Source organism: Pristis pectinata, chromosome 28, assembly GCF_009764475.1.
Source record: "Pristis pectinata isolate sPriPec2 chromosome 28, sPriPec2.1.pri, whole genome shotgun sequence".
Taxonomy (NCBI): Eukaryota; Metazoa; Chordata; class Chondrichthyes; order Rhinopristiformes; family Pristidae; genus Pristis; species Pristis pectinata.
Window position 1 is genome coordinate 12,661,407 of NC_067432.1, and position 21,926 is coordinate 12,683,332.

The window sequence follows — 21,926 nt, forward strand, 5'->3', positions numbered from 1 at the left end:
AATATCTCTGAATCTCAAAAATCTAGAAAGAACAGTTGCAGCATTTGAAAAATCCCGACACAAGGCTCCATCCTGTCCACCTTTATGCTGAATTTTTACTGAGAAGTAAATTCCAAATCCCAACAATCCACTTGATCATCAACAGGATTAGTTCAACAGAGACAACATGCCCAATCTTGGGTAATGAAGCAGAACAGATGCCTGCTAATCTGAGCTACCCTGAATTAAGAGGACCGATCTGATTAAATTGACCCACTAACAAAAAAAAAGCACACGTGTCTTCTGTGTGAAGAGCAATCCTGGACTAACAACTCCACTGATTAATGAGCAAACCTCCATTTACAGTGGGCTAATCGAAATCACTCAATCTCCCACTCCCCCAAACAAAATACATAGGCCAACGATCTAAAGGATCACCTTCCACCAAGTAAAGAGGTTGCATGGAAAATCTTGGCAGGAAAGTCAAGGAAAATCATAAGTGGTTTTATAATACATACATAAAAAGAGGATAGCAAAGGAAAAAGTGGTTGCCATTAGATATCAAAATGGTGCGCTGAATTTGGCAGTGAAAACAAGTGTATCTCTAAATGAAAATTGAGTCTGTTGATACCAACATTGATATTATGATAACCATTGAGAGAAGTCATACTAAAGACATGATATATATTATGTATATAACAGGCCAAGATAAACAGAGCATTAAACTATGGGGGAGTCAAAGGATATGGAGAAAAGGCAGGCAAATGGATCTGAGGCCAAGACTAGATCACTAAATGGCAGAACAGGCACCTGAGCCAGTAAGGCCCACTCTTGTTCCTTAAAAGATCTTTAAAATCAGATAAGATGCCCAGCCCAGATAGAATGTATCCCACATTCTTAACAGAAGCTAAGGAAGTCCTGACAATCTTTTCCCAATCTTCTTCAGTGACGGCTATGCTGCCAGAGGACTGGCAGACTGCAAATGGTGGTATGGTTGTTTAAAAAGGAGGAAAGGATAGGAGGAGTGAGAATGGACCAAATGGCCATCTACCCATGCCATAGGTTTCTACAATTCTAAGCTTCAAGTCCACATCTAGGCATCTCTCAGTGTATGCTGAGGCACTGCTGGCCCTTCAATACCTTTCCCCATAGGATTTCAACAATGTAACGAGGACCCCAATTTACCTCTTAGCTAACATCTTCTTCTTGGAAGAAGCCTGCAGAGCTAGAATCCCCACACAGGTCTCAATGTTTGTGTTGATTCCTAGACCTTCATATACAAGGATTACCACTGCCAGCTTTGTTGTGAAGACTGCTGCAATTTTGTACTGTGGGTCTCTTGATAAACACATTTTTAAATTTATAAAATGGTGATACAGTTGGGAAACAGCATCTTGTTCCAGATTGTCTTCTTCTCTCACGTCCATCCACCAAGAACACAGGAATCCTCACTGATGGGGGCAAGCACAAATTGCAAGTTGGCCTCAGCAAGATCCAGAACCATGCAGGGACTGGTGTCAAGCAGTGGACAGATCAAAAGGAGTTACATGGTCTGCTTCACAGGTATTGTAACGCCGCCCGTTTCACCATGCCAGTTCTTGACTGGCCAACTTGGCTATGGAGATGGTTTAGGTAGTTCTTTTAGGTTGGCCATTTCCTTTCTGCTTTGCCCAGGAGGCTGCTCAGTCACCCAAATGCCGAGGCTGACCTGTTGTCCAGATCAGAGGAATGACATCAAAATGAGCACCTGTTCCCAAACAGGGTTTTCCTTCTGGTTGATGATGTGAATAGTTTCAATGTTAATCTTTGACAGAAAACATAACCAAAACTTGTGACAACAGTGATTTGCCACACACAATATTTTTGTTAGTTTACATTGAAACCCATCAGCAACATCAACTGGATTGTATTCTCAGAAATGCAAGCTTTCCAATCTTTGAGTGCTCCCAACTCTGACACCTAATGACCCCTGGTAGAAGCACAGCTAATGACTGCCTCTAGAACTGAGTGCCATTCCAGTGGCATCATTTACAGATGTGTGAAATAAGGACAGTCTACTAGTTCCAAGTTAGGAGATGGTCCACTAGTCCACAACAAGTGGAAGTCATCCGAATCTGTCCCAGGAGAGAAAGTATCCAAAACATTAATCCAGCATCATTTCAAGGACTCTACTAGCTTATCCAATTAAATTAGTCCAATAACCCCTCAGAAGGTTGTAATCCATCATCTAAGTAAATAGAAGATGTAACACTGGAGTAACACTTACATAGAATTTACTGCAGGTCATTTGCACCATTGGTCAATGCCAGTTTATGCCCTGCATCACTCTTTTTCCACCTTATATCCTCTTCCTTCCTCCCCCATGTACTTATCCAGATTCCCCTAAATGCATCTATGTAATTTGTTGCAACTGCTCTATGTAATGAGAGGCTCTGCATTGTCACTACTCTCTCGGTACAGATGTTCTCCTGAATTGCTTTAGGATTTATTAGTGACAGTTTTATATTTATGACCTTATCATTTTGCTGTTATATCCTATACTTAGATATTTACTTTTATATCAGTCATGCTTCTGGATAAAACTGCTCCAAATCGTACCTTGTTTATCATGGGCCAATAATAAAATGTGCTTCAGAAACAGTGTCCAATGAAAGATAAACAAGCTGATCATATTATCTGTCAATATCAAACTGTGTGTTCACTCAATATGACAACGACTTCACCTTGTGGGAATCTCCAGGATGATATCACTTTCAATGTGACTGCCACATTATTGCAGCATGACATCGTATCCATGACATATCAGGTTAGAATGGAAAATTTGATCACCATCCCTTGTGAGAAATACAAACTAACAGATACACGGGAGACATTTGAGGACTAAGGCAGCAACTAGATACCAATGGCTGTGATACTTACTGCTTTCCTTTCTAAAAGAAAACAGCTAGGGAATGTTTCTATTAAATGAATAGTAATCAAGCATATAATACCCACTAGATCGAAGTGTATCAGACCCATTATATCCATATTCTATTGTTTCTCATTAAGTATAGCTACATTGCCTTATTATCATAATGTACCCCCACATTTTGTGTCTCCTCCACCATTCAGTGAATCATAGCTGATCCCTGCATCTCATCCACTTTCCCATCCCATTCCTATAACCCCTACTGGTTTAGTGTCCGATATATTCTATGAGTATCCACAGCACACGGGGGGTAGAGAATTTCAAAGATTTGCATCCCTCTTAATAACAAAAAGGCTGGAAGTATTTTTCATGACCTTTTTCCTTATCTGTACCATGTACATTTGAAGTGGAGGCTGCATTGAAAATAAATGGTTCAGAATTCCACTGAACCATTCCCATTCATATTTTAAAGATTCCCATGTGACCCCTCTAATCGTTATCACCTCTATTAAAATTCAATATACAACATTTCATTTCAACAATTTTCTCATTCTAACTTTGATTCCCATTCGTTGCTCATGATTCTGGTTTGCATTTACCCAAACCTAAAGCAAAATATGCAGCAAAAGCAGGTTGCTCTGGAAAACCCGCACAGTGAACACAGCCTTCACTGGGAAACTCTGCAAAACCTTCATCTATTATAATGAGAGCCACAGTCCCAAGTACAGAGACAGACTCTGTCATACTCCAGTAACAGATGGAATTCTCAACATATTATTTCTGATTTATTCATACAACTTCAGTCCCATACTGATGCACCCTGCAAAAAACCTGCACTGATGGCAGCTTTTAGCATTTTACCTAACTTTCCTTGCACAGAGATTCCAGGCAAAATTCCCAGGAGTGTGGGAGATCCCTTCTCGTACAGGAAAGCACCCACACATTACTTTGATAGATATGGGTGCTCCCCAGGTTACGAACGCCCGACTTATGTAGAGTGTGAATGAGCATTTGGTAGACCGATGGATTGGATACTCCGGCTGCTGTTGGGCTGCAGGTATCTTCTGACATGTAAGAACTCAGTTTGCAGGCACAGTTCTGACTTGCGAACTGCTCAGGTTATGGACAGTTCACAGGAACAGAACCCTGTCATAACCTGAGGACAATCTGTACATAAAAAAATAGAGAATGCCAAACGCGCAGCAACAGGTTTAGAAAAGCAAGGGTGAGGTTGTTTATTGACCATTGTTGTATAAGTCTTGCTCCTTGGGTTTTCTGGGATTAAAACAGAAAATGCAGGAAATATTCAGCAGGTCAGGCAGCATCTGTGAAGAAAGAAACAGCGTTAATGTTTCAGCTGAATGGCCTTTCATTAGTAACGGCAAGAGTCAGAAATGAAACAAGTTTTAAGTTGCAGTGAGAGGGGAGTGAAATAGAGACAATATAAAGGGGGTTCTGTGATAGGGAGGAGACCTGAGAAGATCATCAAAAATGGTGAAGACTCCAGCTGAAAAAGGGTGGCAAAAGTATGTCTGGGGGGGGCCTGTATGTAGGAGGAGACAAATGAAATCTGAACTAACAGGAGACAAAAAAATGAAAACTGCAAATGTGAGATAAAATGGGGACACTAGAGGCTGCAGATGCTGGAATCTGGAGCAAAAAACAAACTGCTGGAGTAACTCAGTGGGTCAGGCAGCATCTGTGGAGGGAAATGGGCAGTCTACATTTTGGGTCGAGACCCTTCAGGTCCAGTCAACGTTTCGGGTCGAGACCCTTCAAGTCCAGAATGCCGACTTGTCCATTTCCCTCCACAGATGCTGCTTGACCGGCTGTTTGGTTTTTTTTGCAATCTGAGATAAAAGACTGGCTGATTTTCTGGAATAGTTGAATTCAACATTGAGTCTGACAGGCTGTACTGTGCCAAGTCAGAAGATGAGGTGCTGTTTCTCCAGCTTGCATTAGGCTTCATTAGAATAGTGTAGGAGGCCAACAGGCCAAAGACAGAAAGGTCAGTTGGAGTGGGAGGGTGAATTAAAGTGACAAGCAATTAGAAATTCAGAGTCACCCTTGAATGGAGGTGTTCTGCAAAGTCGTCATGCAATCTGTGTTGGGTTTCAATGTAGAAGAGAATGCAAATCATACTTGTCATGAAAATGTGCAGCAAATCTGTAATGACAGTTTTATGCCTGGATACCAAGTGAAAATCTACCTCCACAACTCAGCATTGCTGTACAATTATTCATTCAATAAATAAGTGACATTAACTGACATGATGCTGCTTTAAAAAGACATTCCAATACATTGATTGTTTAAAGGCACCCTGTAACATTGCACATAAGTCAGACGAGACAGTCTCTCTTACCACAACATATCATCCAATTTTTACACATTAGAAATTTTGAAAAAAAATGGTGAAAAGCATTATTCACAGAATTTATTTACGAATGATTTGTTGGAAAAGAATGGAGCCATTACTGTTCAGCAATTCAGATTAACATTCGAAATCCAATTGGAATACAGCCCACTGGGTTTTAAAGGTAACACTCTGGTTAAGTGTTAAACGAAGAATGGATATTTTAATATTGGAATTTGGGAATATTTCATTCACTGTTTCATTGCAGATATACAAACGTAATTATAGTCATTTTTTCACTGCTGCAAAATGTAACCATGTGCTCCTGGATTTTGAGATTTACTAACACTTTATCCAGGGTATTGGGCCTCATTAAGTTACTCATTAATTAACTGCTTCCATGTGCTGGAAAGTTTGGCAGAAATTGAGTGATTTGTACTTTATTGAGATGACAGAGCTAGAATTGCTCTACAGTCAACAAGGACAGGAACTAACACTTCAGCTCCTCTCTCTGTGCTTCCAACTGCTTGAAGAAATCAAAAGAAAGGGATTTTGTTGGACAGAGTTCTGTAGAATACAAAAAAAGAATAGCAATCCTGTGTACATATCGTGGCATTTTTATTCCAAAAAATATCCCACTTGACTCCTGAAGAGGTCAGGAAAGGGGCCAACAAACGCTTAATTGCTGATTCTTGCAGCTGTCTCTGTAGTAATGAGGTCTTGGAATGAAATAGCCATCTCACACGACCAAACACACTCATTCAGTTTCTAGTTTCCTCAATTCATTTAGACAATAAGGTATTTTATTGCTGCTGTTTTCTTGCTTTCTGTGACCTCATGCCCCCTGTAATGTTCTAAACATGTATTTATCAGTTATTGCAGGGCTTCTTATCGCATGATAGTCATAACATTTACCGAGCACAATGAGACCCAAGGCTTTCCATTGTGCTGTAGAATATGCTGCAGCAAATAATCAGTAATGAGAAAATTACAAAGAGCCTCCAGCACATTAAAAGGTACCAAAGCAGATAACACCAGCAGACCAGCAATAGCTACTGTCCACAGCATGTTAATGGAAACCAACCTCAGTACAATAACAGAAGGCACTCTTCACACAATATTAAACACTATCTCAAGCAAACTGACAGACGTCAACACTGGCACTGTAACAGATACCACTCCAGCAATGCAACTCCAAGCAGAAATAGATATTGACACCAGCAGAGTAGCTGACACTCTCCCCAGATAGTTAACTATTGCCAAGTCCAACAAGAACAGGTTACTATCACAGAGTAACTGCTTAGAGCTGTATTTGTTAACTTGCTGGGAACGCTATCTGCTGCTGCATCAGTGCTGATGTCTATCACTTTGATTGGGATGGTGCTTAATATTGTGTGGATTTTTGAACTGAGGTTGGTTTCCATTAACATGCTGTGGGCAGTAACAATTGCTGGTTTGTTGGTGATATCTGCTTTGGTGCCAGTTAAGCCATGGATGAAGTATCAGAAAGACGCGCCATTACTGTTCAGCAATTCAGATTAACATCAGAAATCCAATTAGATAAAGCCTACTGAGTTTTAAAGGAAACACTCTGGTTAATTCAGACTTCTTATCCTCAACTTTAAGGTCTACATTCTCCGGTACTACAAATCTCACCTTCCTCCTTCCCTCAGAGCTCTCTGCTCCACAGAGCCAACACTATCATATACTTGGCCTCCATTTCCCCTCCCACTGGCCATCCATCAGAGTTCCCAGACCCTGGAATTTTCTCCAATCTTCTCCAGCTCCTCCTTAGAACCCATCTCATTGTCCAAGCATTTGGTCTTCCCTCCTAGTACTGCTCCCCGTTGTTGACTGATTACACCATTGTAGACTGATTATGCCCTTCTAGGGCAGCACCTTAAGATGCTTTCCCTAGTGTGTGGCACAGAGTGGATGCAAGATGATGCTGTGATGCCTTCCAACAGCCACACTGCGTCACGTAGACACGTCCAGAGACCCTACCCAGGCACTGGAAACATCACCACCTTGGTACAACTAGCAGTGAGCCCCAGAAAAGGTTATTTTCAACTTTGAAAGAATTTGACTGTGGCACTCAGTTCTCCCAGAACTTTCCAGAAAAACCTGTTTTTAACTAGACTAAGATGTTCAACTTTTCTTCAAATTGCATTCCAACTCAAATTGAGTATTCCGATAGTTATCTTTGCACACCTTCAAGCTGCATGTCTCAGAGTCAGCTTGCTCTTCCTGGCACATACGTTAAATGCAACCAACTTCTCAGCACAATTCCAGTTATTTCTTAGCGCACATTGTGATCTTTTGTCACTCTCCCCTGACCTGTGAAAATTAGTAATTCAGCTCAGTGACAGCAGCAAGTGCAAAATGTGACATCAAAGGCGCATAATGGGAGGCTCTTAGCCTGACAAAGAAAACCCATTCATCAATAGACTTTGAAAAGATGCCAGCCTTTGACAGGCATGTGATACTGCACTGCTCCACAGAACCAAGGTCCCTGCAGGAGCAGAGCTGCCTGGCGTGAAGAGCTGTCCAGCCCCAGGAAAGAAATTCCACAGTTCCCAGTGGAATGCCGACCCTTTGATGCTGATATGTCAACATGACCTCTTTGGATGTATTCCTTATGTGATGAAACAGTTGTGTTGTCCAAATCTATCGGATGTATTAGTGAGTGAGTGAGTTGCTGTTTTACTATAAGACAATAGTTAACAAATTTAAATCAAAAGCAGTCAAACTGTGAACAGCAGGAAAATGCTGTTCATTCCTCCTCTTCAGAATCTGGGTGAGGAAAATGCAGCACAACAGCATGAATGGTTCTAGCTCGAGGATTTTTATGGCATGTTATGTGTGGCATTAAATGATGAAGCACAGATCCTGCAGGTTTAAAGGGAAAGGACAGCATTTAATATGGTGCCTTTCTCAACCCTTTGTCCCACATTTAGTGGGGCTGTATGATGAGGTCACCAGTGCCAATGCAGAATTGCCCTTTCTACTTAAATCTAATGGAGTAATTCTTCAATGGCTAAATGATGTAATCTCGCAGGATGTGACCGATCCTAATTTATGGCAGAATTCAGCGTGAGATGTATTCGGTCTTTGACAGATTTATAGCCTTTTCTCTCGTCCCTACCTGGTTATGCTCCTATGACTTCTTCAAATGTAAAAGCTTACAATAATAAGTAGGACAGTAACACACCACCCTCCTTCCCCCACACTAAACCACTCCTCCCTCTCCGTCAAAGCCGCAAAGTAACTAACCAGCAGGAGTTAATGCATTCCAACAGTGTGGCCGAGACTCGCTGCCACAGAATGGATTACCCATATCTGTAAGGATTACATGAGAGACAGCAGTTTGGGTCTCTGTGTGCATTGTGAGCTCCTTAAAGTGAAGCCTATTCTCTGCATCTGAATAGCAACATTTGAATATGAATAGAACAGGGTTTCAGACTGGTGTCAGGGCTCTTAAAACAGACGATCTCTCTTTCACTTGTTAGGAGGCTCGGTCTAAACATTTTGCTTTCGACCATCTTGTTCTCTTTTTTTAAGTAATGTTTTATTCTGTCTTCTAAAAATAAAACGGATGCTCAGAAGCGCTTGGAGAGAAAAGGATCGGATCCCTGTCTTTAATCAATAGATAGATTTCAAACAAAATGGCTTCAAACACCCAACTGCATATTTGCACCACTTCAGCTTTTTCCAACGACAGTTTAAGCAGAAGGACTCTTCTGAGGCGATAATTAGGCTCATTTCCCTCCAGTATAGCGTGGTTTACGCAGTTGCTTGGTGACTGGATTGTGAGGGAACAATGTCAGAGACTGCTCTTATGACCCACAAGGACCACTGTTACCCCTGTAAGGATGTTGAGATGATAAATAGCTTCCCAGGGACAAACTGAGTGAAATGTAATGAGGGCCACTAAATGAAAAAAAAAGGCTTCAAAGAGATAACAGTGGAAAGCATAAAGTGCTTCTTGGAAGTGATCTCATTCACAGAACCAAATGAACTCTTGTCATCTCCCAGTCCAAACTCTGAAGCTAGTGTGAAGATAGTGGTGTCTCTCTTTATAACTGAGGCTTCCCTGTAATATAAAGATTTGCATTTATATAGCAACTTTCACAATCTCTGGATGTCCCAAAGTGCTTTACATTCGATGAAGTACATTTGAAGTGTAGCAACTGTTGCAAAAATCCCACAAGACACTGGAAAATATTGACCAATCCTCATACCTCAGGAGATGCCTCTAGAAGGCAGGCATTGATGGTGAAATGCAGCAGCACCCTCAGCACACCAGCACAACCTTTGCCTGTCTGAGAAAAAGATTGTTTGCAGATCAAGACCTCAAACCTGCTGTAAAGCCCATGGTCTACCAGGCAGCAGGGATCACTGCCCTTCTGCAAGCTTCTGAGATATGGACTACCTAGAGCAGACACCTAAAGGCACTGGAGAGATACCACCTCAGGTAACACTGCATCATCAGTATCCTCTCCCAGCCAACATCCCCAGCAATGGCTCCAATTACACTCAGTCATTTCTTTTGCATACCCAACGCCAGACTCCCGAAACAGGCACTCTTATTCTGAGCTATGTTACAAGAAAGGATTACCAGAGTAAAAGATTCAAAGCCTCCTTGTAAAAGTGTAACTTGGGATGATCTCTATCCGTAATGGCTCAAAATAAAGGAATATTCAGAGCGGCTTTGAAAAGCTCTAATAATCAGAACACAGAAGCCCAGTGTAAATGGCAGAAGGAACGTACACCTCACAAGCTGTCCCCCCATTCACTCCATCAGGTTTCTCCTTCCCCACATCGCAGAATCTGCGGGACCCACAACGGTACCTCGAAACCCACACAACTGGAGTGGAAGCAAGTCACCCTCGATCCTCTGGAACAGTCTAAGAAAAAAACCTCTGCAGTTTGGACATCCAAAATGCACACAGCAAGCTCCCACAAACAGCAATCTCCTAAGGATTAGGAAGTTTGTTGGCGTAACGTTAATGGATGAATGCTTCTCAGCATCCAGACCCAAGTCCGAACACAAGCTTCAGCCAATGATCAATGTTTTTTAAAAAAGATTAATGCACTTTATAACAACTTAACAGCTAAAACAGTGTTTTTTTCCAACTATGAATCAGCTCAATGAAACTCATTCCAAGCTTATTGCAGGCGATATAAACATTTGGCCATTATCATTGACGAATTCAACATTGTTCTGTAGAGATGAAAAAATATTTCCTAGATTTTCTGTGAATGGCTTTTCACTCACTGCAAGAACCTCATTGTCTTGCTGTGCAATAAACTAAGCAAAGAGCTTCAGGCATTAACACATTCTGCATTTGCTCATCTGGTGCTACCTGTCCTGTTGTTGACATATTGGACATTCAACAGCCTCTGAGATTGTGGCTATTTGTATATCCACACCCAGTGCTCAGACCCTGGTGATCTCCATACCTACATTCGTAAGCTTAAGATGCACACTGCATTGTATACCTGAACTATCCATGCTTATGCTGAACATTTGACAATCCCTTCAGCGGTAGAATGTGCCCTTTTTCTCACCTCATCTACAAGACCTGTCTTAATTAAAGATGCCTTTTACTCCTTCCCATGTCATCTGGCCCAGTCCCACATATCTTTTTTGCAACTGATTTTGGTCTGGTTCACCAAGACCTCCAGTGAAGGAACCCTACCACCCTTATGCACCTTGGTCTATGTGTAACTCCAGAACCACCACTGTGGCTGACTCCCAACTGTCTTTTTAGTTCAGAATGGACAAGAAGTGCTGGCTTTTCCAGTGACATCCACAACCCATGAAAAAATAAAATAAGCTGAATTAGATATCATAATACAGCCTAGAAACCAGTTTTGGTCTGCCTTCCATTGACATTTCATTGGTAAATGAAGTTTGGTACTGCAGGCACAGTAGTGTAGCAGTTAGCATAATGCCATTACAGCACCAGTGACCCAGGTTCAATTCCGGCCACTGTCTGTAAGGAGTTTGTATGTTCTCCCCGTGTCTGCGTGGGTTTCCTCCGGGTGCTCTGGTTTCCTCCCACATTCCAAAGATATACAGGTGCTATAAACTTGGGTTGTTTTCTTTGGAGCGGCAGAGGCTGAAGGGAGACCTGATAGAGGTTTATAAGATTATGAGAGCAGAGAGTTGTGGGCATGCTATGTTGGTGCTGGAAGCGTGGCGACACTTGCGGGCTGCCCCCAGAACACTCTATGCAAAAGATGCATTTCACTCTGTGTTTCGATGTACATGTGACTAATAAAGAGATCTTATCTAAAGAAGGTGTATGGCATGCTTGCCTTTATTAGTTGAGGCAAATGAGTTCAAGAGTCAGGAAGTTATGTTGCAGCTTTATAAAACTCTGGTTAGGCTGCATCTGGAGTATTGCATTCAATTCTGGTTGCCCCGTTATAGGAAGGATGTGGAGGTTGCGTGGATGCTGCCTGGATTAAAGGGCAGGTGCTATAAGGAGAGATTGGACAAACTTGGGTTGTTTTCTCTGGAGCGGTGGAGGCTGAAGGGAGACCTGATAGAAGTTTATAAGATTATGAGAGCATAGAAAGAGTAGACAGCTGGTATGTTTTTCCCAGGGTCAAAATGTCCAACACTGGAGGGCATGCATTTAAGGTGAGAGGGGGATGTGTGGGGCAAGTTTTTTTTTACACAGAGAGTGGTAGGTGCTTGGAATGCACTGCCAGGAGCGATAGTGGAGGCAAATACGATAGATGGATTTAAGAGGCTCATAGGTAGCCACATGAATATGCAGAAAATAGAGGGTTATGGACACAGTACAGGCAGGAAGGATTAATTTAGTTGGTTGTTTAAATACTGCTTTAATTAGTTCGGCAAGACATAGTGAGCCCATTCCTGTCTGCTGCTGTTCTATGTTCCCTGTTCTATGACACTCCACGTTTCTGCTACGCCACATGTTTCTGCGGGTTCTGATGCTGCCTGGATATGAGATGTTGCCAGAGCTGTAAGTTCAACACGGGTCCCACCTTGCAGTTTGGAAAGAGCTTGGAGCCTGCTGTTTCATTGCTTTCTCTCCCTCCCACTGAGGATGGGCAGCACCTCCCTTGTCCACTGCCTGAGGCCAGCACGTTTGAAAGAAGGAGCTCAGTGTGAGGTATGAGAAAAATCTCATCTCTCTATGTGCATTGCACCACAACCTTCCTGACAATGACCCGGGAGCAAAACGCTGCCTCGGATTTCAAACCTCAACAAAAGGTTGGCAACTGATGTGTGTGTGGAGATTTTACTCATGTTTCAGAAGCAAGAAAAACATCCTGGAAGCACTCAGCAGATCAGGCAGCATGGGTGACGAGAGAAACCAAGTTGCCACTTCAGGTCAATGACCTTTCACTAATCTCTGAGATTTCAGACCCGCAAAGTGGTGACTGGCACAGGAGGGGAGTTGAGGCCAATATAGATCAGTCACAAGAGGTTCTAGATAAACTGGGAAAGTGAGAAAAGGGAACGGTAGATGGAATTTAACTCAGACAAGTGGGAAGTGTTGCGTTTTGGGAAGTTAAACCAGGGCAGGATATGCACAGTGAATGACAGAGCCCAGGGGAACGTTATAGAACAGAGAGACCCAGGGGTACAAGTACATAGTTCCCTGAAAGTGGCAACACGGTTAGGCAAGGTGGTGAAGGTGACGAAGAAAGCATTTGGCACACTTGCCTTCATCGGGCAGGGTAGTGAGTAAAAGAGTTGGGACATCATATTACAATTATATAAGACGTTGGTGAGACTGCAATCTTGAACAAGTGCAGTCTTGGAATATCGTGTGCTCTTCTGTTCACTGTGTTATAGGAAGGATGTGATCATGCTAGAGAGGGTGCAGGTAGGGTTCACAAGGATGTTGCTGGGACTGGAGGGCTTAAGTTATAAGGAGAGACTGGATAGGCTGGAACTGTTTTCCCTGGAACGAAGGAGGCTGAGGGCTAACTTTATAAAAATTTATAAAATCATGAGGGGCACAGATAAGGTGAATGGTCACAGACTTTTTCCCCAGGGTAGGGGAGTCCTAAACTAGAGGGCGTAGCTTTTAAGTTGTGAGGGGAAAGATAGAAAGACACTTGACGGGCAACTTGTTCACACAGAGGGTGGTGGGTATATGGAATGAGCTGCCAGAGGCAGCGGTAGAGGCGGTTACAATTACAATGTATAAACAACATTTGGACAGGTTTGTGGAAAGGAAAGGTTTAGAAGGATATGGGCCAAATGCAGTCAAATGGGACTAGCACTGGTACGCGACTTGGTCGGCATAGACAAAAAGGGCCAAAAGGCCTCCTTACATACCGTATAACTCTATGCCTCTATGAATGATGGGGCAGGTTTGAGGGGCCAGGTAGCCTTCTCTGGCTCCAATTCACTTGTGTTCCTATGTTCTTAACCTCCCTCTGAAATGGTCCAGCAGACCACTCTGTTCCCGGCAAATTAAGGATTGGAACCTGGTTAACTGACCCAACCACTGCAGATTGGGTCAGATGTATATTCTGAACAAACATTCTGATTCAGTTCAGGTCACGTCTGCCCGGCTCAGTATTTTATCCAGGTTGAGATAATTTGCTTGCTATTCTCATGTTGTCTTCCTCTTGATCAGTTTTTGGTGTTTCATCGTCAAAGGGATCAATAGCTTGTTTGAGATTGTTATGTTTATAGTTCTGGTATGGAAAAAAAACTAAGTTCCCAGGGTCAGGTTTGGATTGGTCCATGGTCGGGTCAAGTTTGGATTAGCTGTGATCTGGTCAAGTTCGGATTGGTTGTGATCTGGTCAAGTTCGGATTGGCTGTAATCTGGTTAAGTTCGGATTTGTCATGGTCAACTCAGTTTTGGATTGGCCATGGTCGGCTTGGGTTTGGATTGGCCGTGGTCAGGACAGATCTCTGGGAAACAAAGGCTGGTGACATCACAGATCCTGGGCATGAACAAAAAAAAAGCTAATTACAGAATCTCATTGGAAAAAAGGATTAAGGACTCCATTCCTATCCGGATGCTTCACAGCTGCTCTGCCCAAGACCTCAAGAAATTGCAGAAGTTCTGAACTCAGTCTATCACACAACCATCTTCTCTTCTACTGACTATCTACATTTCCCACTGCCTCAAACACAGCCAACATACTCAAGGACCACACCCACACTGGTTATTCTTTCTTCTCTCCATCCCGTTGGGCAGAAGACAAAAGCTTGAGAGCATGTACCATCAGACTCAAGGATGGCTTTTATCCCACTGTTTTCAACCATTTGAACGGACGTCTCATAGACTAAAAGATGATCTCTCAATCTATCTCATTGTGGCCCTTGCACTTTGTCTACCTGCACTCCACTTTCTCTGTAACCGTATCACATTATTCTGCATTCATTTTTCCTTATTACTACCTTGATGTATGAACGTATGGAATGATCTCTCGGGATGGCATGCAAACAAAAGCTTTTCATTATATTTCAGTACGTGTGACAATAATAAACTACCAATTCCAAGAGGTGACATGGAAAAGGAACGACTGTAATGTGACTTGTAGATAAGGTAAATATAATGAAATAATGGAAGCCAAGACTCAGAAGACAATGAATTTGCAATTTCCCATAAAGCTTTACTAGTCAAGGAGGAAAATGACCCAAATAACAGCAAGAGATGGTTGCAATGGATTAGTATGTGTTCATAATCTATCAGAAAAGGACCATCATCAACTGAAAGCCCAGCACAGATTGGCAGTAGCTCCAGAAGATATGCGGCTCTCTGTGGAGACAGATGGAAGGACGATACAAACTGCTGGTCATAAATCCACCTTATTGAGCGATACAATCAATGGTCTTCATCAGGGGAGTGTTCCAGAGGTCAAATTGTGATTTACGAACCTGGCAGACAGTTTCATCAAATTACACAAGTTACGGATTGTCCAACCAATTCCAAGGGAATTAGATTACTGATAAATTCAAAATACATAAGACTCTGTACAGATTGGGAGATGGATTTTCAAGACTGTTGCTTCATTTCCGAGCAGCAAAATGGCCCTCAGAGCTGCAGCCAGCCTCTAACCTGGCAGATATCAGAAAAATGTGAAGTCATCCACTTTGCTGCTCATTACAGAGACGTGGTGAGAGATTGGGTAATGCTGATGTTGGAAGGGACCTAGGTGTGCTTCTACACAAGTTGCAGAAGAGAAACATGCAGGTGCAACAAGTGATGAAGAGGACAAGTGCTCTGTCACATTATTACCAGTGGATTTGAACACAGAAATAAGAAAGCCGTATTGTAATAATATGGGGCCTTAGTGAGACAGCAGCTGGAGTTCAGTGTGTTGTTTTGTTCTGATTTGAGTAAGAGGGAGTGTGATAGGGATTTACTAGACAGGTTCCTGGGATAGTGGGTTTGTCATACAAGGAGAGGTTGTGTAGAATGGAACTGCACTCTCGAGTTTAGAAGAATGAGACAAGACTGATGTCATCAAAACATACAAAATTCTTAAAGGGCTTAGGCTGGATGCAGGGAAGATGTTTCCTCTGGCTGAGGAGTCCAGGGACAGAGGGCATGGTTTCAGAATAAGGCAAAGGCTGTTTAGGACTGAGATGAGGAGAAATTTATTCACTGGCAGGGAACCTGCAGAAATCTCTACCCTGGACGTCTGTGGAGGCTTAGCCATTGTGTTTATTCAAAAAAGAGACCAATAGATTTATGGATATGAAGGGAATCAAGGGATATGGGGACCGTGGTGGAAAATGGCACAGAGATGGAAGATCAGCCATGACCTGGAAAGATGGTGGAGCAGGTATACGTGTAGAAGTGTGTAATATTAGTTCAGGTCTACATTTTGTTTTGCCACTTTAAGCAGTGAGTGGAGTTCCAAGCACTGACAGAGAATCAGCGCAAACCTGTTATCCTTTCATCAAGACCATTCAAAACTAATAAAACATTCTACTGGTTTAAGTCAGCACACAGAATCCCCCTGGTTCAGTGTTCAGTTTTACTTTTAAATAAATTTCTTTGGCCTGGTAGCAATCTTATTCTGGTGGTAATTTTGGATTCACTTTGTTCTGCAGATTTCATCAGGCAGGGTGAGTTCAGCTGCATCTACTAACTGACTCTGTTCATCCCAGTGGTTTTCCACAAAGCCCATCGCTCATTGTGGTAACCTCCAAAATATTACTGCAAGCCAGTATCTCAATGACATATTTATTTCCCCTATGGGTTCTCAGGACAAGAGTTGGCTTCTTTGGTCCTTTTGGATATTGCTTGAGATGTTACCTTCAGAATGCTGCATATGATATAGTTCTGTGTGACCTGTTTTATAATTTATTTAACAGAAAGGATGGAAAGGGGCAGCCCCACAGTGCAGCTTGTCGGAGCAGTAATGCATCCCTCCATGAAGTCAGGATGTTCTTGGAATTGCTGTAATCAATCAAAACTAGGCAGCCATGGTGGAGCATTACTGGACAGAAATAAGGTGTATTCCTGGTAAGGTCCTCCCAGGGTTATGAACACCTGACTTATGGACACCGTGTACACACGAAAGAATGTTCGGGAAATGGATGGGGATGGATTTTCTGGCTGCTGCAGGGCTGCAGGCATCTTCTGCCGGATGGGAATGGGGCACTTCCATGTCTCTCCCACCTCACCCATGCTACAAACAGCTGGGTGGAGCCGAGCAGAGCTGGGAGCGCTGAGCAGATTCACTCGCCGAGACATTGGCGGCCGCTCTTCCCGCACCTGCTCGCTAGCCAATCACAGCTGTTTCTGCAGCAACGCACAGAGCACTGGTGGAACTCAGCGAATCAGGAGCATCAGTGGAGGGAAATGGACTTCATCAGGACTGGAAAGAAAGAGGGGAGGTGGCCAGGATAAAGAGGTGGGGGGAAGGGGTGGAGCGAGAGCTGGTGGGTGATTGGTGGCGGATAGGTGGATCCAGGTAAGGGGGGGGGTCCTCCTCTCCTACAGCTGTTTCTGTGTTCATTTCCAACTTATGAACAGTTCGAGTTATGAACAGTTCTCAGGAACAGAACCCTGTCGTAACCAGGGACTGCCTGCATTTGGGAAAAGATGCATCATCTTGTATTGTTCCAGTGTTAAGCTGCATTTCCCTGAAGTGCTCTCGGCCAGCTGAGGTGGACTGCCTGGCTAACTGGTTCCTGCATGAATATTCAGTGCTTGGCCCTGCTTGTGGTTGCATTGTAGCTGAACTGTTTCAAGATGTTGTACTTCAATTCAAGAAACTGGTGAACTCCCAAAACCCATGGTGTTGGGTACCAGCAGTGAAAGGACTGAGTAAATGGAGAGATAATCAGAGAGTAATACAGCAGGGAAACAGGCCCTTCGGCTGTGGTGCCCACTAAGCATGTCCCATTTGCTCGCATTTGGCCCATATCCCTCTAAAGCCCCTCCTACCCGTGTACTGATCCAAATGTCTTTTAAATGTTATTAATCAGCATTACAGAAAATGCTGGAAATGCTCAGCAGGTCAGGCAGCATCTATGGAAAGAGAAACAGAGTTAACGTTTCAAAGTATAGACCCTTTGTCCGCTCTCTGCCATGAAACGTTAACTGTTTCTACCTCCACAGATGCTACCTGGCCCGAGTGTTTCTAGCATTTTATTTCGGATTTCCAGCATCTGTGGGATTTTTTTGATTAAGATAAGATATCCTTATTAGTCACATGCTCTTCGAAACAGTGAAATATATCTTTTGCGTAGAGTGTTCTGGGGGCCAGACCACAAGTGTCGCCACACTTCCGGCACCAGCATAGAAGGTTGTGAGCATGCTGACCCATGTGTCTTTGGAATGTGGGAGGAAACCTGAGCACCCGGAGGAAACCCACACAGACATGGGGAGAACGTACAAACTCCTTACAGTGGCTGGAATTGAACCCGGGTCACTGGCACTGTAAGGGCGTTATGCTAACTGCTACACTACTGTGCCTGCCGATTAGATAATCACCATGGGGCACTGTGGATAGATGTCGCCTATCCTGTTCTGCACGGAACTCTTCCCAACCTATGAGTGAACTGTGTCTTCTTTGCAGCACAGCCTTAGAACTAGGAGTTACTGATCAGTGAGGCGGTTGTATCTAAAGGAGTTTGTATTAAGCAGCTTAATAAAACAGGACCCCCAAAGAGCCTTGAAGCAATGAATAAAATGGAAATAAAAAGGCAGGATCTGAATTCTATCCCATTCTAAATCTGGCTGAGCCATCTGCTCAATCATTCAGCACTTTTGTAATCACCTATTGAGTGCAACAAATGACAGGCCACCTCACATAACCCGATTATTGGGTACGGTTACTGGCGCATGGCTGCTACCCAAACATTGCAAGTGTCCAATCACACGCACTCCAATCCTACCAGTCAATTCCCAGAGCCTGAGCTCTTACAAATAAATGAAATTAAGTCAATTTGTTTCCACAAACAGAACACAATAAATCCAATGAAGTATTGGCCAAAGTGCGGTCAATGCAACGGCTTTCTTCTAATGGTTGACCTGTTCATTTCGGGTCAGGTTTAAATAATCGGGGCTAACAAGTAACCTCCAAAGGTTGTACTCCACTCAGAAGTGGGTCAGTCTTTAAATTAATTATACACTTAAGTGTCTGGACAGGGTGATTTTGGAAAATACGTTTAGTATTGACCATATTATTGCAATAGGAATATTGTTCCATGTGGAATCACTAGAAGGCTTTAAAGAGGGCTCCTCCTCCCCTCACAGTGACAAGCGACCACTGTCCACACTGAAAAATACTACAAGAGGTACTGGCACTCGATCCTAATAGCTCTCACCTTACACTAATACATCACGAAAGCATTATTCTTGGTTAACCATTATTTTGAATTCTGTATTTTGTGTCTTTGAGCCTCAGCAGCTCAGAGTTTCACCACTCTTGGGAATCCTCTGGATCACACTCTTCACCCATTTCTGCTTCATAAAACTACTCCACAGCCACCTACTACCACAACACAGTCCCCCAAACCCACTGCCTTCCAGTGGAAATATGTTTCAGCTCCACTGATCAATTACTCTTGTAGCGTAGTGGGAACTTACAGTATTTACAACTACAAACTAAACTTTGCGTCCTATCATTCTACAGCATCACATGATACCATGCAACCTAAGCATCAACCATGGCACCTTTGTCCCTGAGTAGGAATGTCCTGAGTTCAAGCGCCACAAGAGCCTGGGCTTAGACATTGAAAAATTATCTAGGTGGTACTTTGGGATATTCTGCAGTAATGAAAGGTGCTATATAAATGCAAATCTTTCTTTATTCGTACTCTTTGGAATTAATTTTCACTGATTCAATGCCTTCCCTGCAGAAACATATGTATAAGTATATTCCATATGTTCTAGAACTGGATGAAATTCAATAATTTTGCCGTGTAGTATGAGTCAGAATAAAATTTGCATATCGGGAGCAGATCAAGGCATCGGGTAGACTTTGACATTTCCTCATATGGTCTCTCGTGGTTAATAGGCCTTATCATGCACATGTCAGCCTGAAGCAAGTCATTACTGATCCTTGTGGAGAGACTGGCCAATGTATTGATAGCTTTATCCACATTCTAACGTCAGGCTAATCAGTCACCAGTGCAATCAGCTATATTCAAAGCATTAAAAGTTTTGTTTGAAGATCTTATAGATATAAAACATACTTTCCCCAATGGAATAAAGGAAATAAACATAGAAAAGGAGCAAGGAATTCGAATCAGAGTCGATGAATCTGACGGGAAAGTCATCACCAACGTAAGCACCACACAAAATGCTGGAGGACCTGAAATGTTGACTGTCCATTTCCCTCCACAGATGCTGCCTGACCCATTAGGTTCCTCCAGCGTTTTGTGTGTTGCTTCAGATTCCAGCATCTGCACCAACATAAGCAAGACATGTCCTCTTTCCTACAGAATTACTCTCCAACGCTGCCTCAGCTTTTCAAAAGAACTGCAATCACTTACTTGCAACTTGCACTCTTGCCTTCCGGCTGACCACTAGTCCCAAACGGTTCTGGGCAGTGCAGTCATATTCCCCCTCGTCAGAGGAACCATCTTCCCGCAGCTTCTGGAACTTTGTGATGTAGAGCGAACCATTGGGAAGCAACGAGATGTGCTCGCTGTCAGTCAGCAGGACTCCATTCTTCCTCCATGACTTGCTAATGGGCTCCATTCCTTCCACTTGGCAATGCAGCTTGAGAGGGTGAGCCTCAACCGCCACAACGTCACTTGGTTCCATGGTGAAAGTCAGTTCTGAGGATTGGCCTAAATCTAAAAAAAAGGAAAACATGACACTATTTCCTGTTTTATCTCTTACTCACTTAGATGCAATCAAAATACACATTCACAATTCAGATGCACATTGTAGTTCTATAATAACTTCACAAGTTTCAATAAGCCCTGCTGATCAAATTGAGCAAAAGATTTAGGCTGACACCTCAGTGCTGTACCAAGTGAGTGCAGCACTGTGCAAGGTGTACACATTCCTTCTGGAGTTTTGATGAAACATTTCTCTATCCCCTGATCTTACTTGACATGTTGTGCCTTTCCTATTTCAGATTTCCAGCATCAGCAGGACTCCGCTTTTCCAGTGTAAGCTGCAATACCATCAGGATCTACTAAGGATATTGCATCCCCTCCCTAACCCATTTTCTTTATAGCCAATGGCAGCAATCTCATTGCCCATCACGCTCACTTCCCACACTGGCTGATGCAATTAGCGACTGAGCCATTGAAAGAGCCTGCACGTTATTCTACTTGCACCAACAACTGCTCAGAGGTTATGGTGTACCGCTGATTTCACCTCAGAGGAGGACGTATGATACCAACTATGACGGATGCATTGGAGACACAAGAAGCTGCAGATGCAGGAATCTGAAGCCACAAACAAGAGTCTGGAGGACCTCAGCGGGTCAGGCAGCATCCGTGGAGGGAAATGGACAGTCAACATTTCAGATTTCAGTCCAGATGAAGGACATTGACCCGAAACATGGACTGTCCACTTCCCTCCATAGATAGTACTTGACCAGTTGAGTTCCTCCAGCTTTTTGTTTGCTGTTTTGAGGTATGCATTTCCTGTTTGTCCTGGGCTCAACAACAATCTCCATCTACAAGTTTGCAGATGATACCACCGTTGTACGCCATATATCAAATAGCGATGTTGGAGTACAGGAAGGAGATAGAGAGCTTAGTGGAATGGTGTCATGACAACAACCTTTCCCTCAATGTCAACAAAACAAAAGAGCTGGTCATTGATTTCAGGAAAGGGGACGGTGTACATGCACCTGTCTACATCAATGGTGCTGAGGTCGAGAGGGTTGAGAGCTTCAAGTTCCTGGGAGTGAACATCATCAATAGCCTGTCCTGGTCAAATCATGTAGATACCATGGCCAAGAAAGCTCACCAGCGCCTCTACTTCCTCAGGAGGCTAAAGAAATTTGGTTTGTCCCCTTTGACTCTCACCAGCTTTTACCAATGCACCATAGAAAGCATCCTATCTGAATGTATCACGGCTTGGTATGGCAATTGCTCTGCCCAGGACAGCAAGAAGCTGCAGAGAGTTGTGGACACAGCCCAGCGCATCACGGACACCAGCCTCCCCTCCTTGGACTCTGTCTTTACCTCTCGTTGTCTTGGTGTAGCAGCCAGCATAATCAAAGACCCCACCCACCCGGGACATTCTCA

The 21,926-nt window shown here is 43.2% G+C and overlaps 1 protein-coding gene across 1 annotated transcript in view; it reads right to left on the reverse strand.

Annotated features, from left to right (window-relative positions):
- igdcc3 (immunoglobulin superfamily, DCC subclass, member 3) overlaps nucleotides 1–21,386 on the reverse strand; it is a 103,894-nt gene extending 82,508 nt beyond the window's left edge. Inside the window, exons 1-2 of the mRNA XM_052040276.1 lie at nucleotides 21,371–21,386; nucleotides 20,208–20,513 (exon numbers count right to left, since the gene is read on the reverse strand). Of these exons, the coding sequence (XP_051896236.1) occupies nucleotides 20,208–20,513; nucleotides 21,371–21,386 (322 nt within the window). The remainder of the gene's footprint in view (nucleotides 1–20,207; nucleotides 20,514–21,370) is intronic.
- Nucleotides 21,387–21,926: the final 540 nt, after the last annotated feature.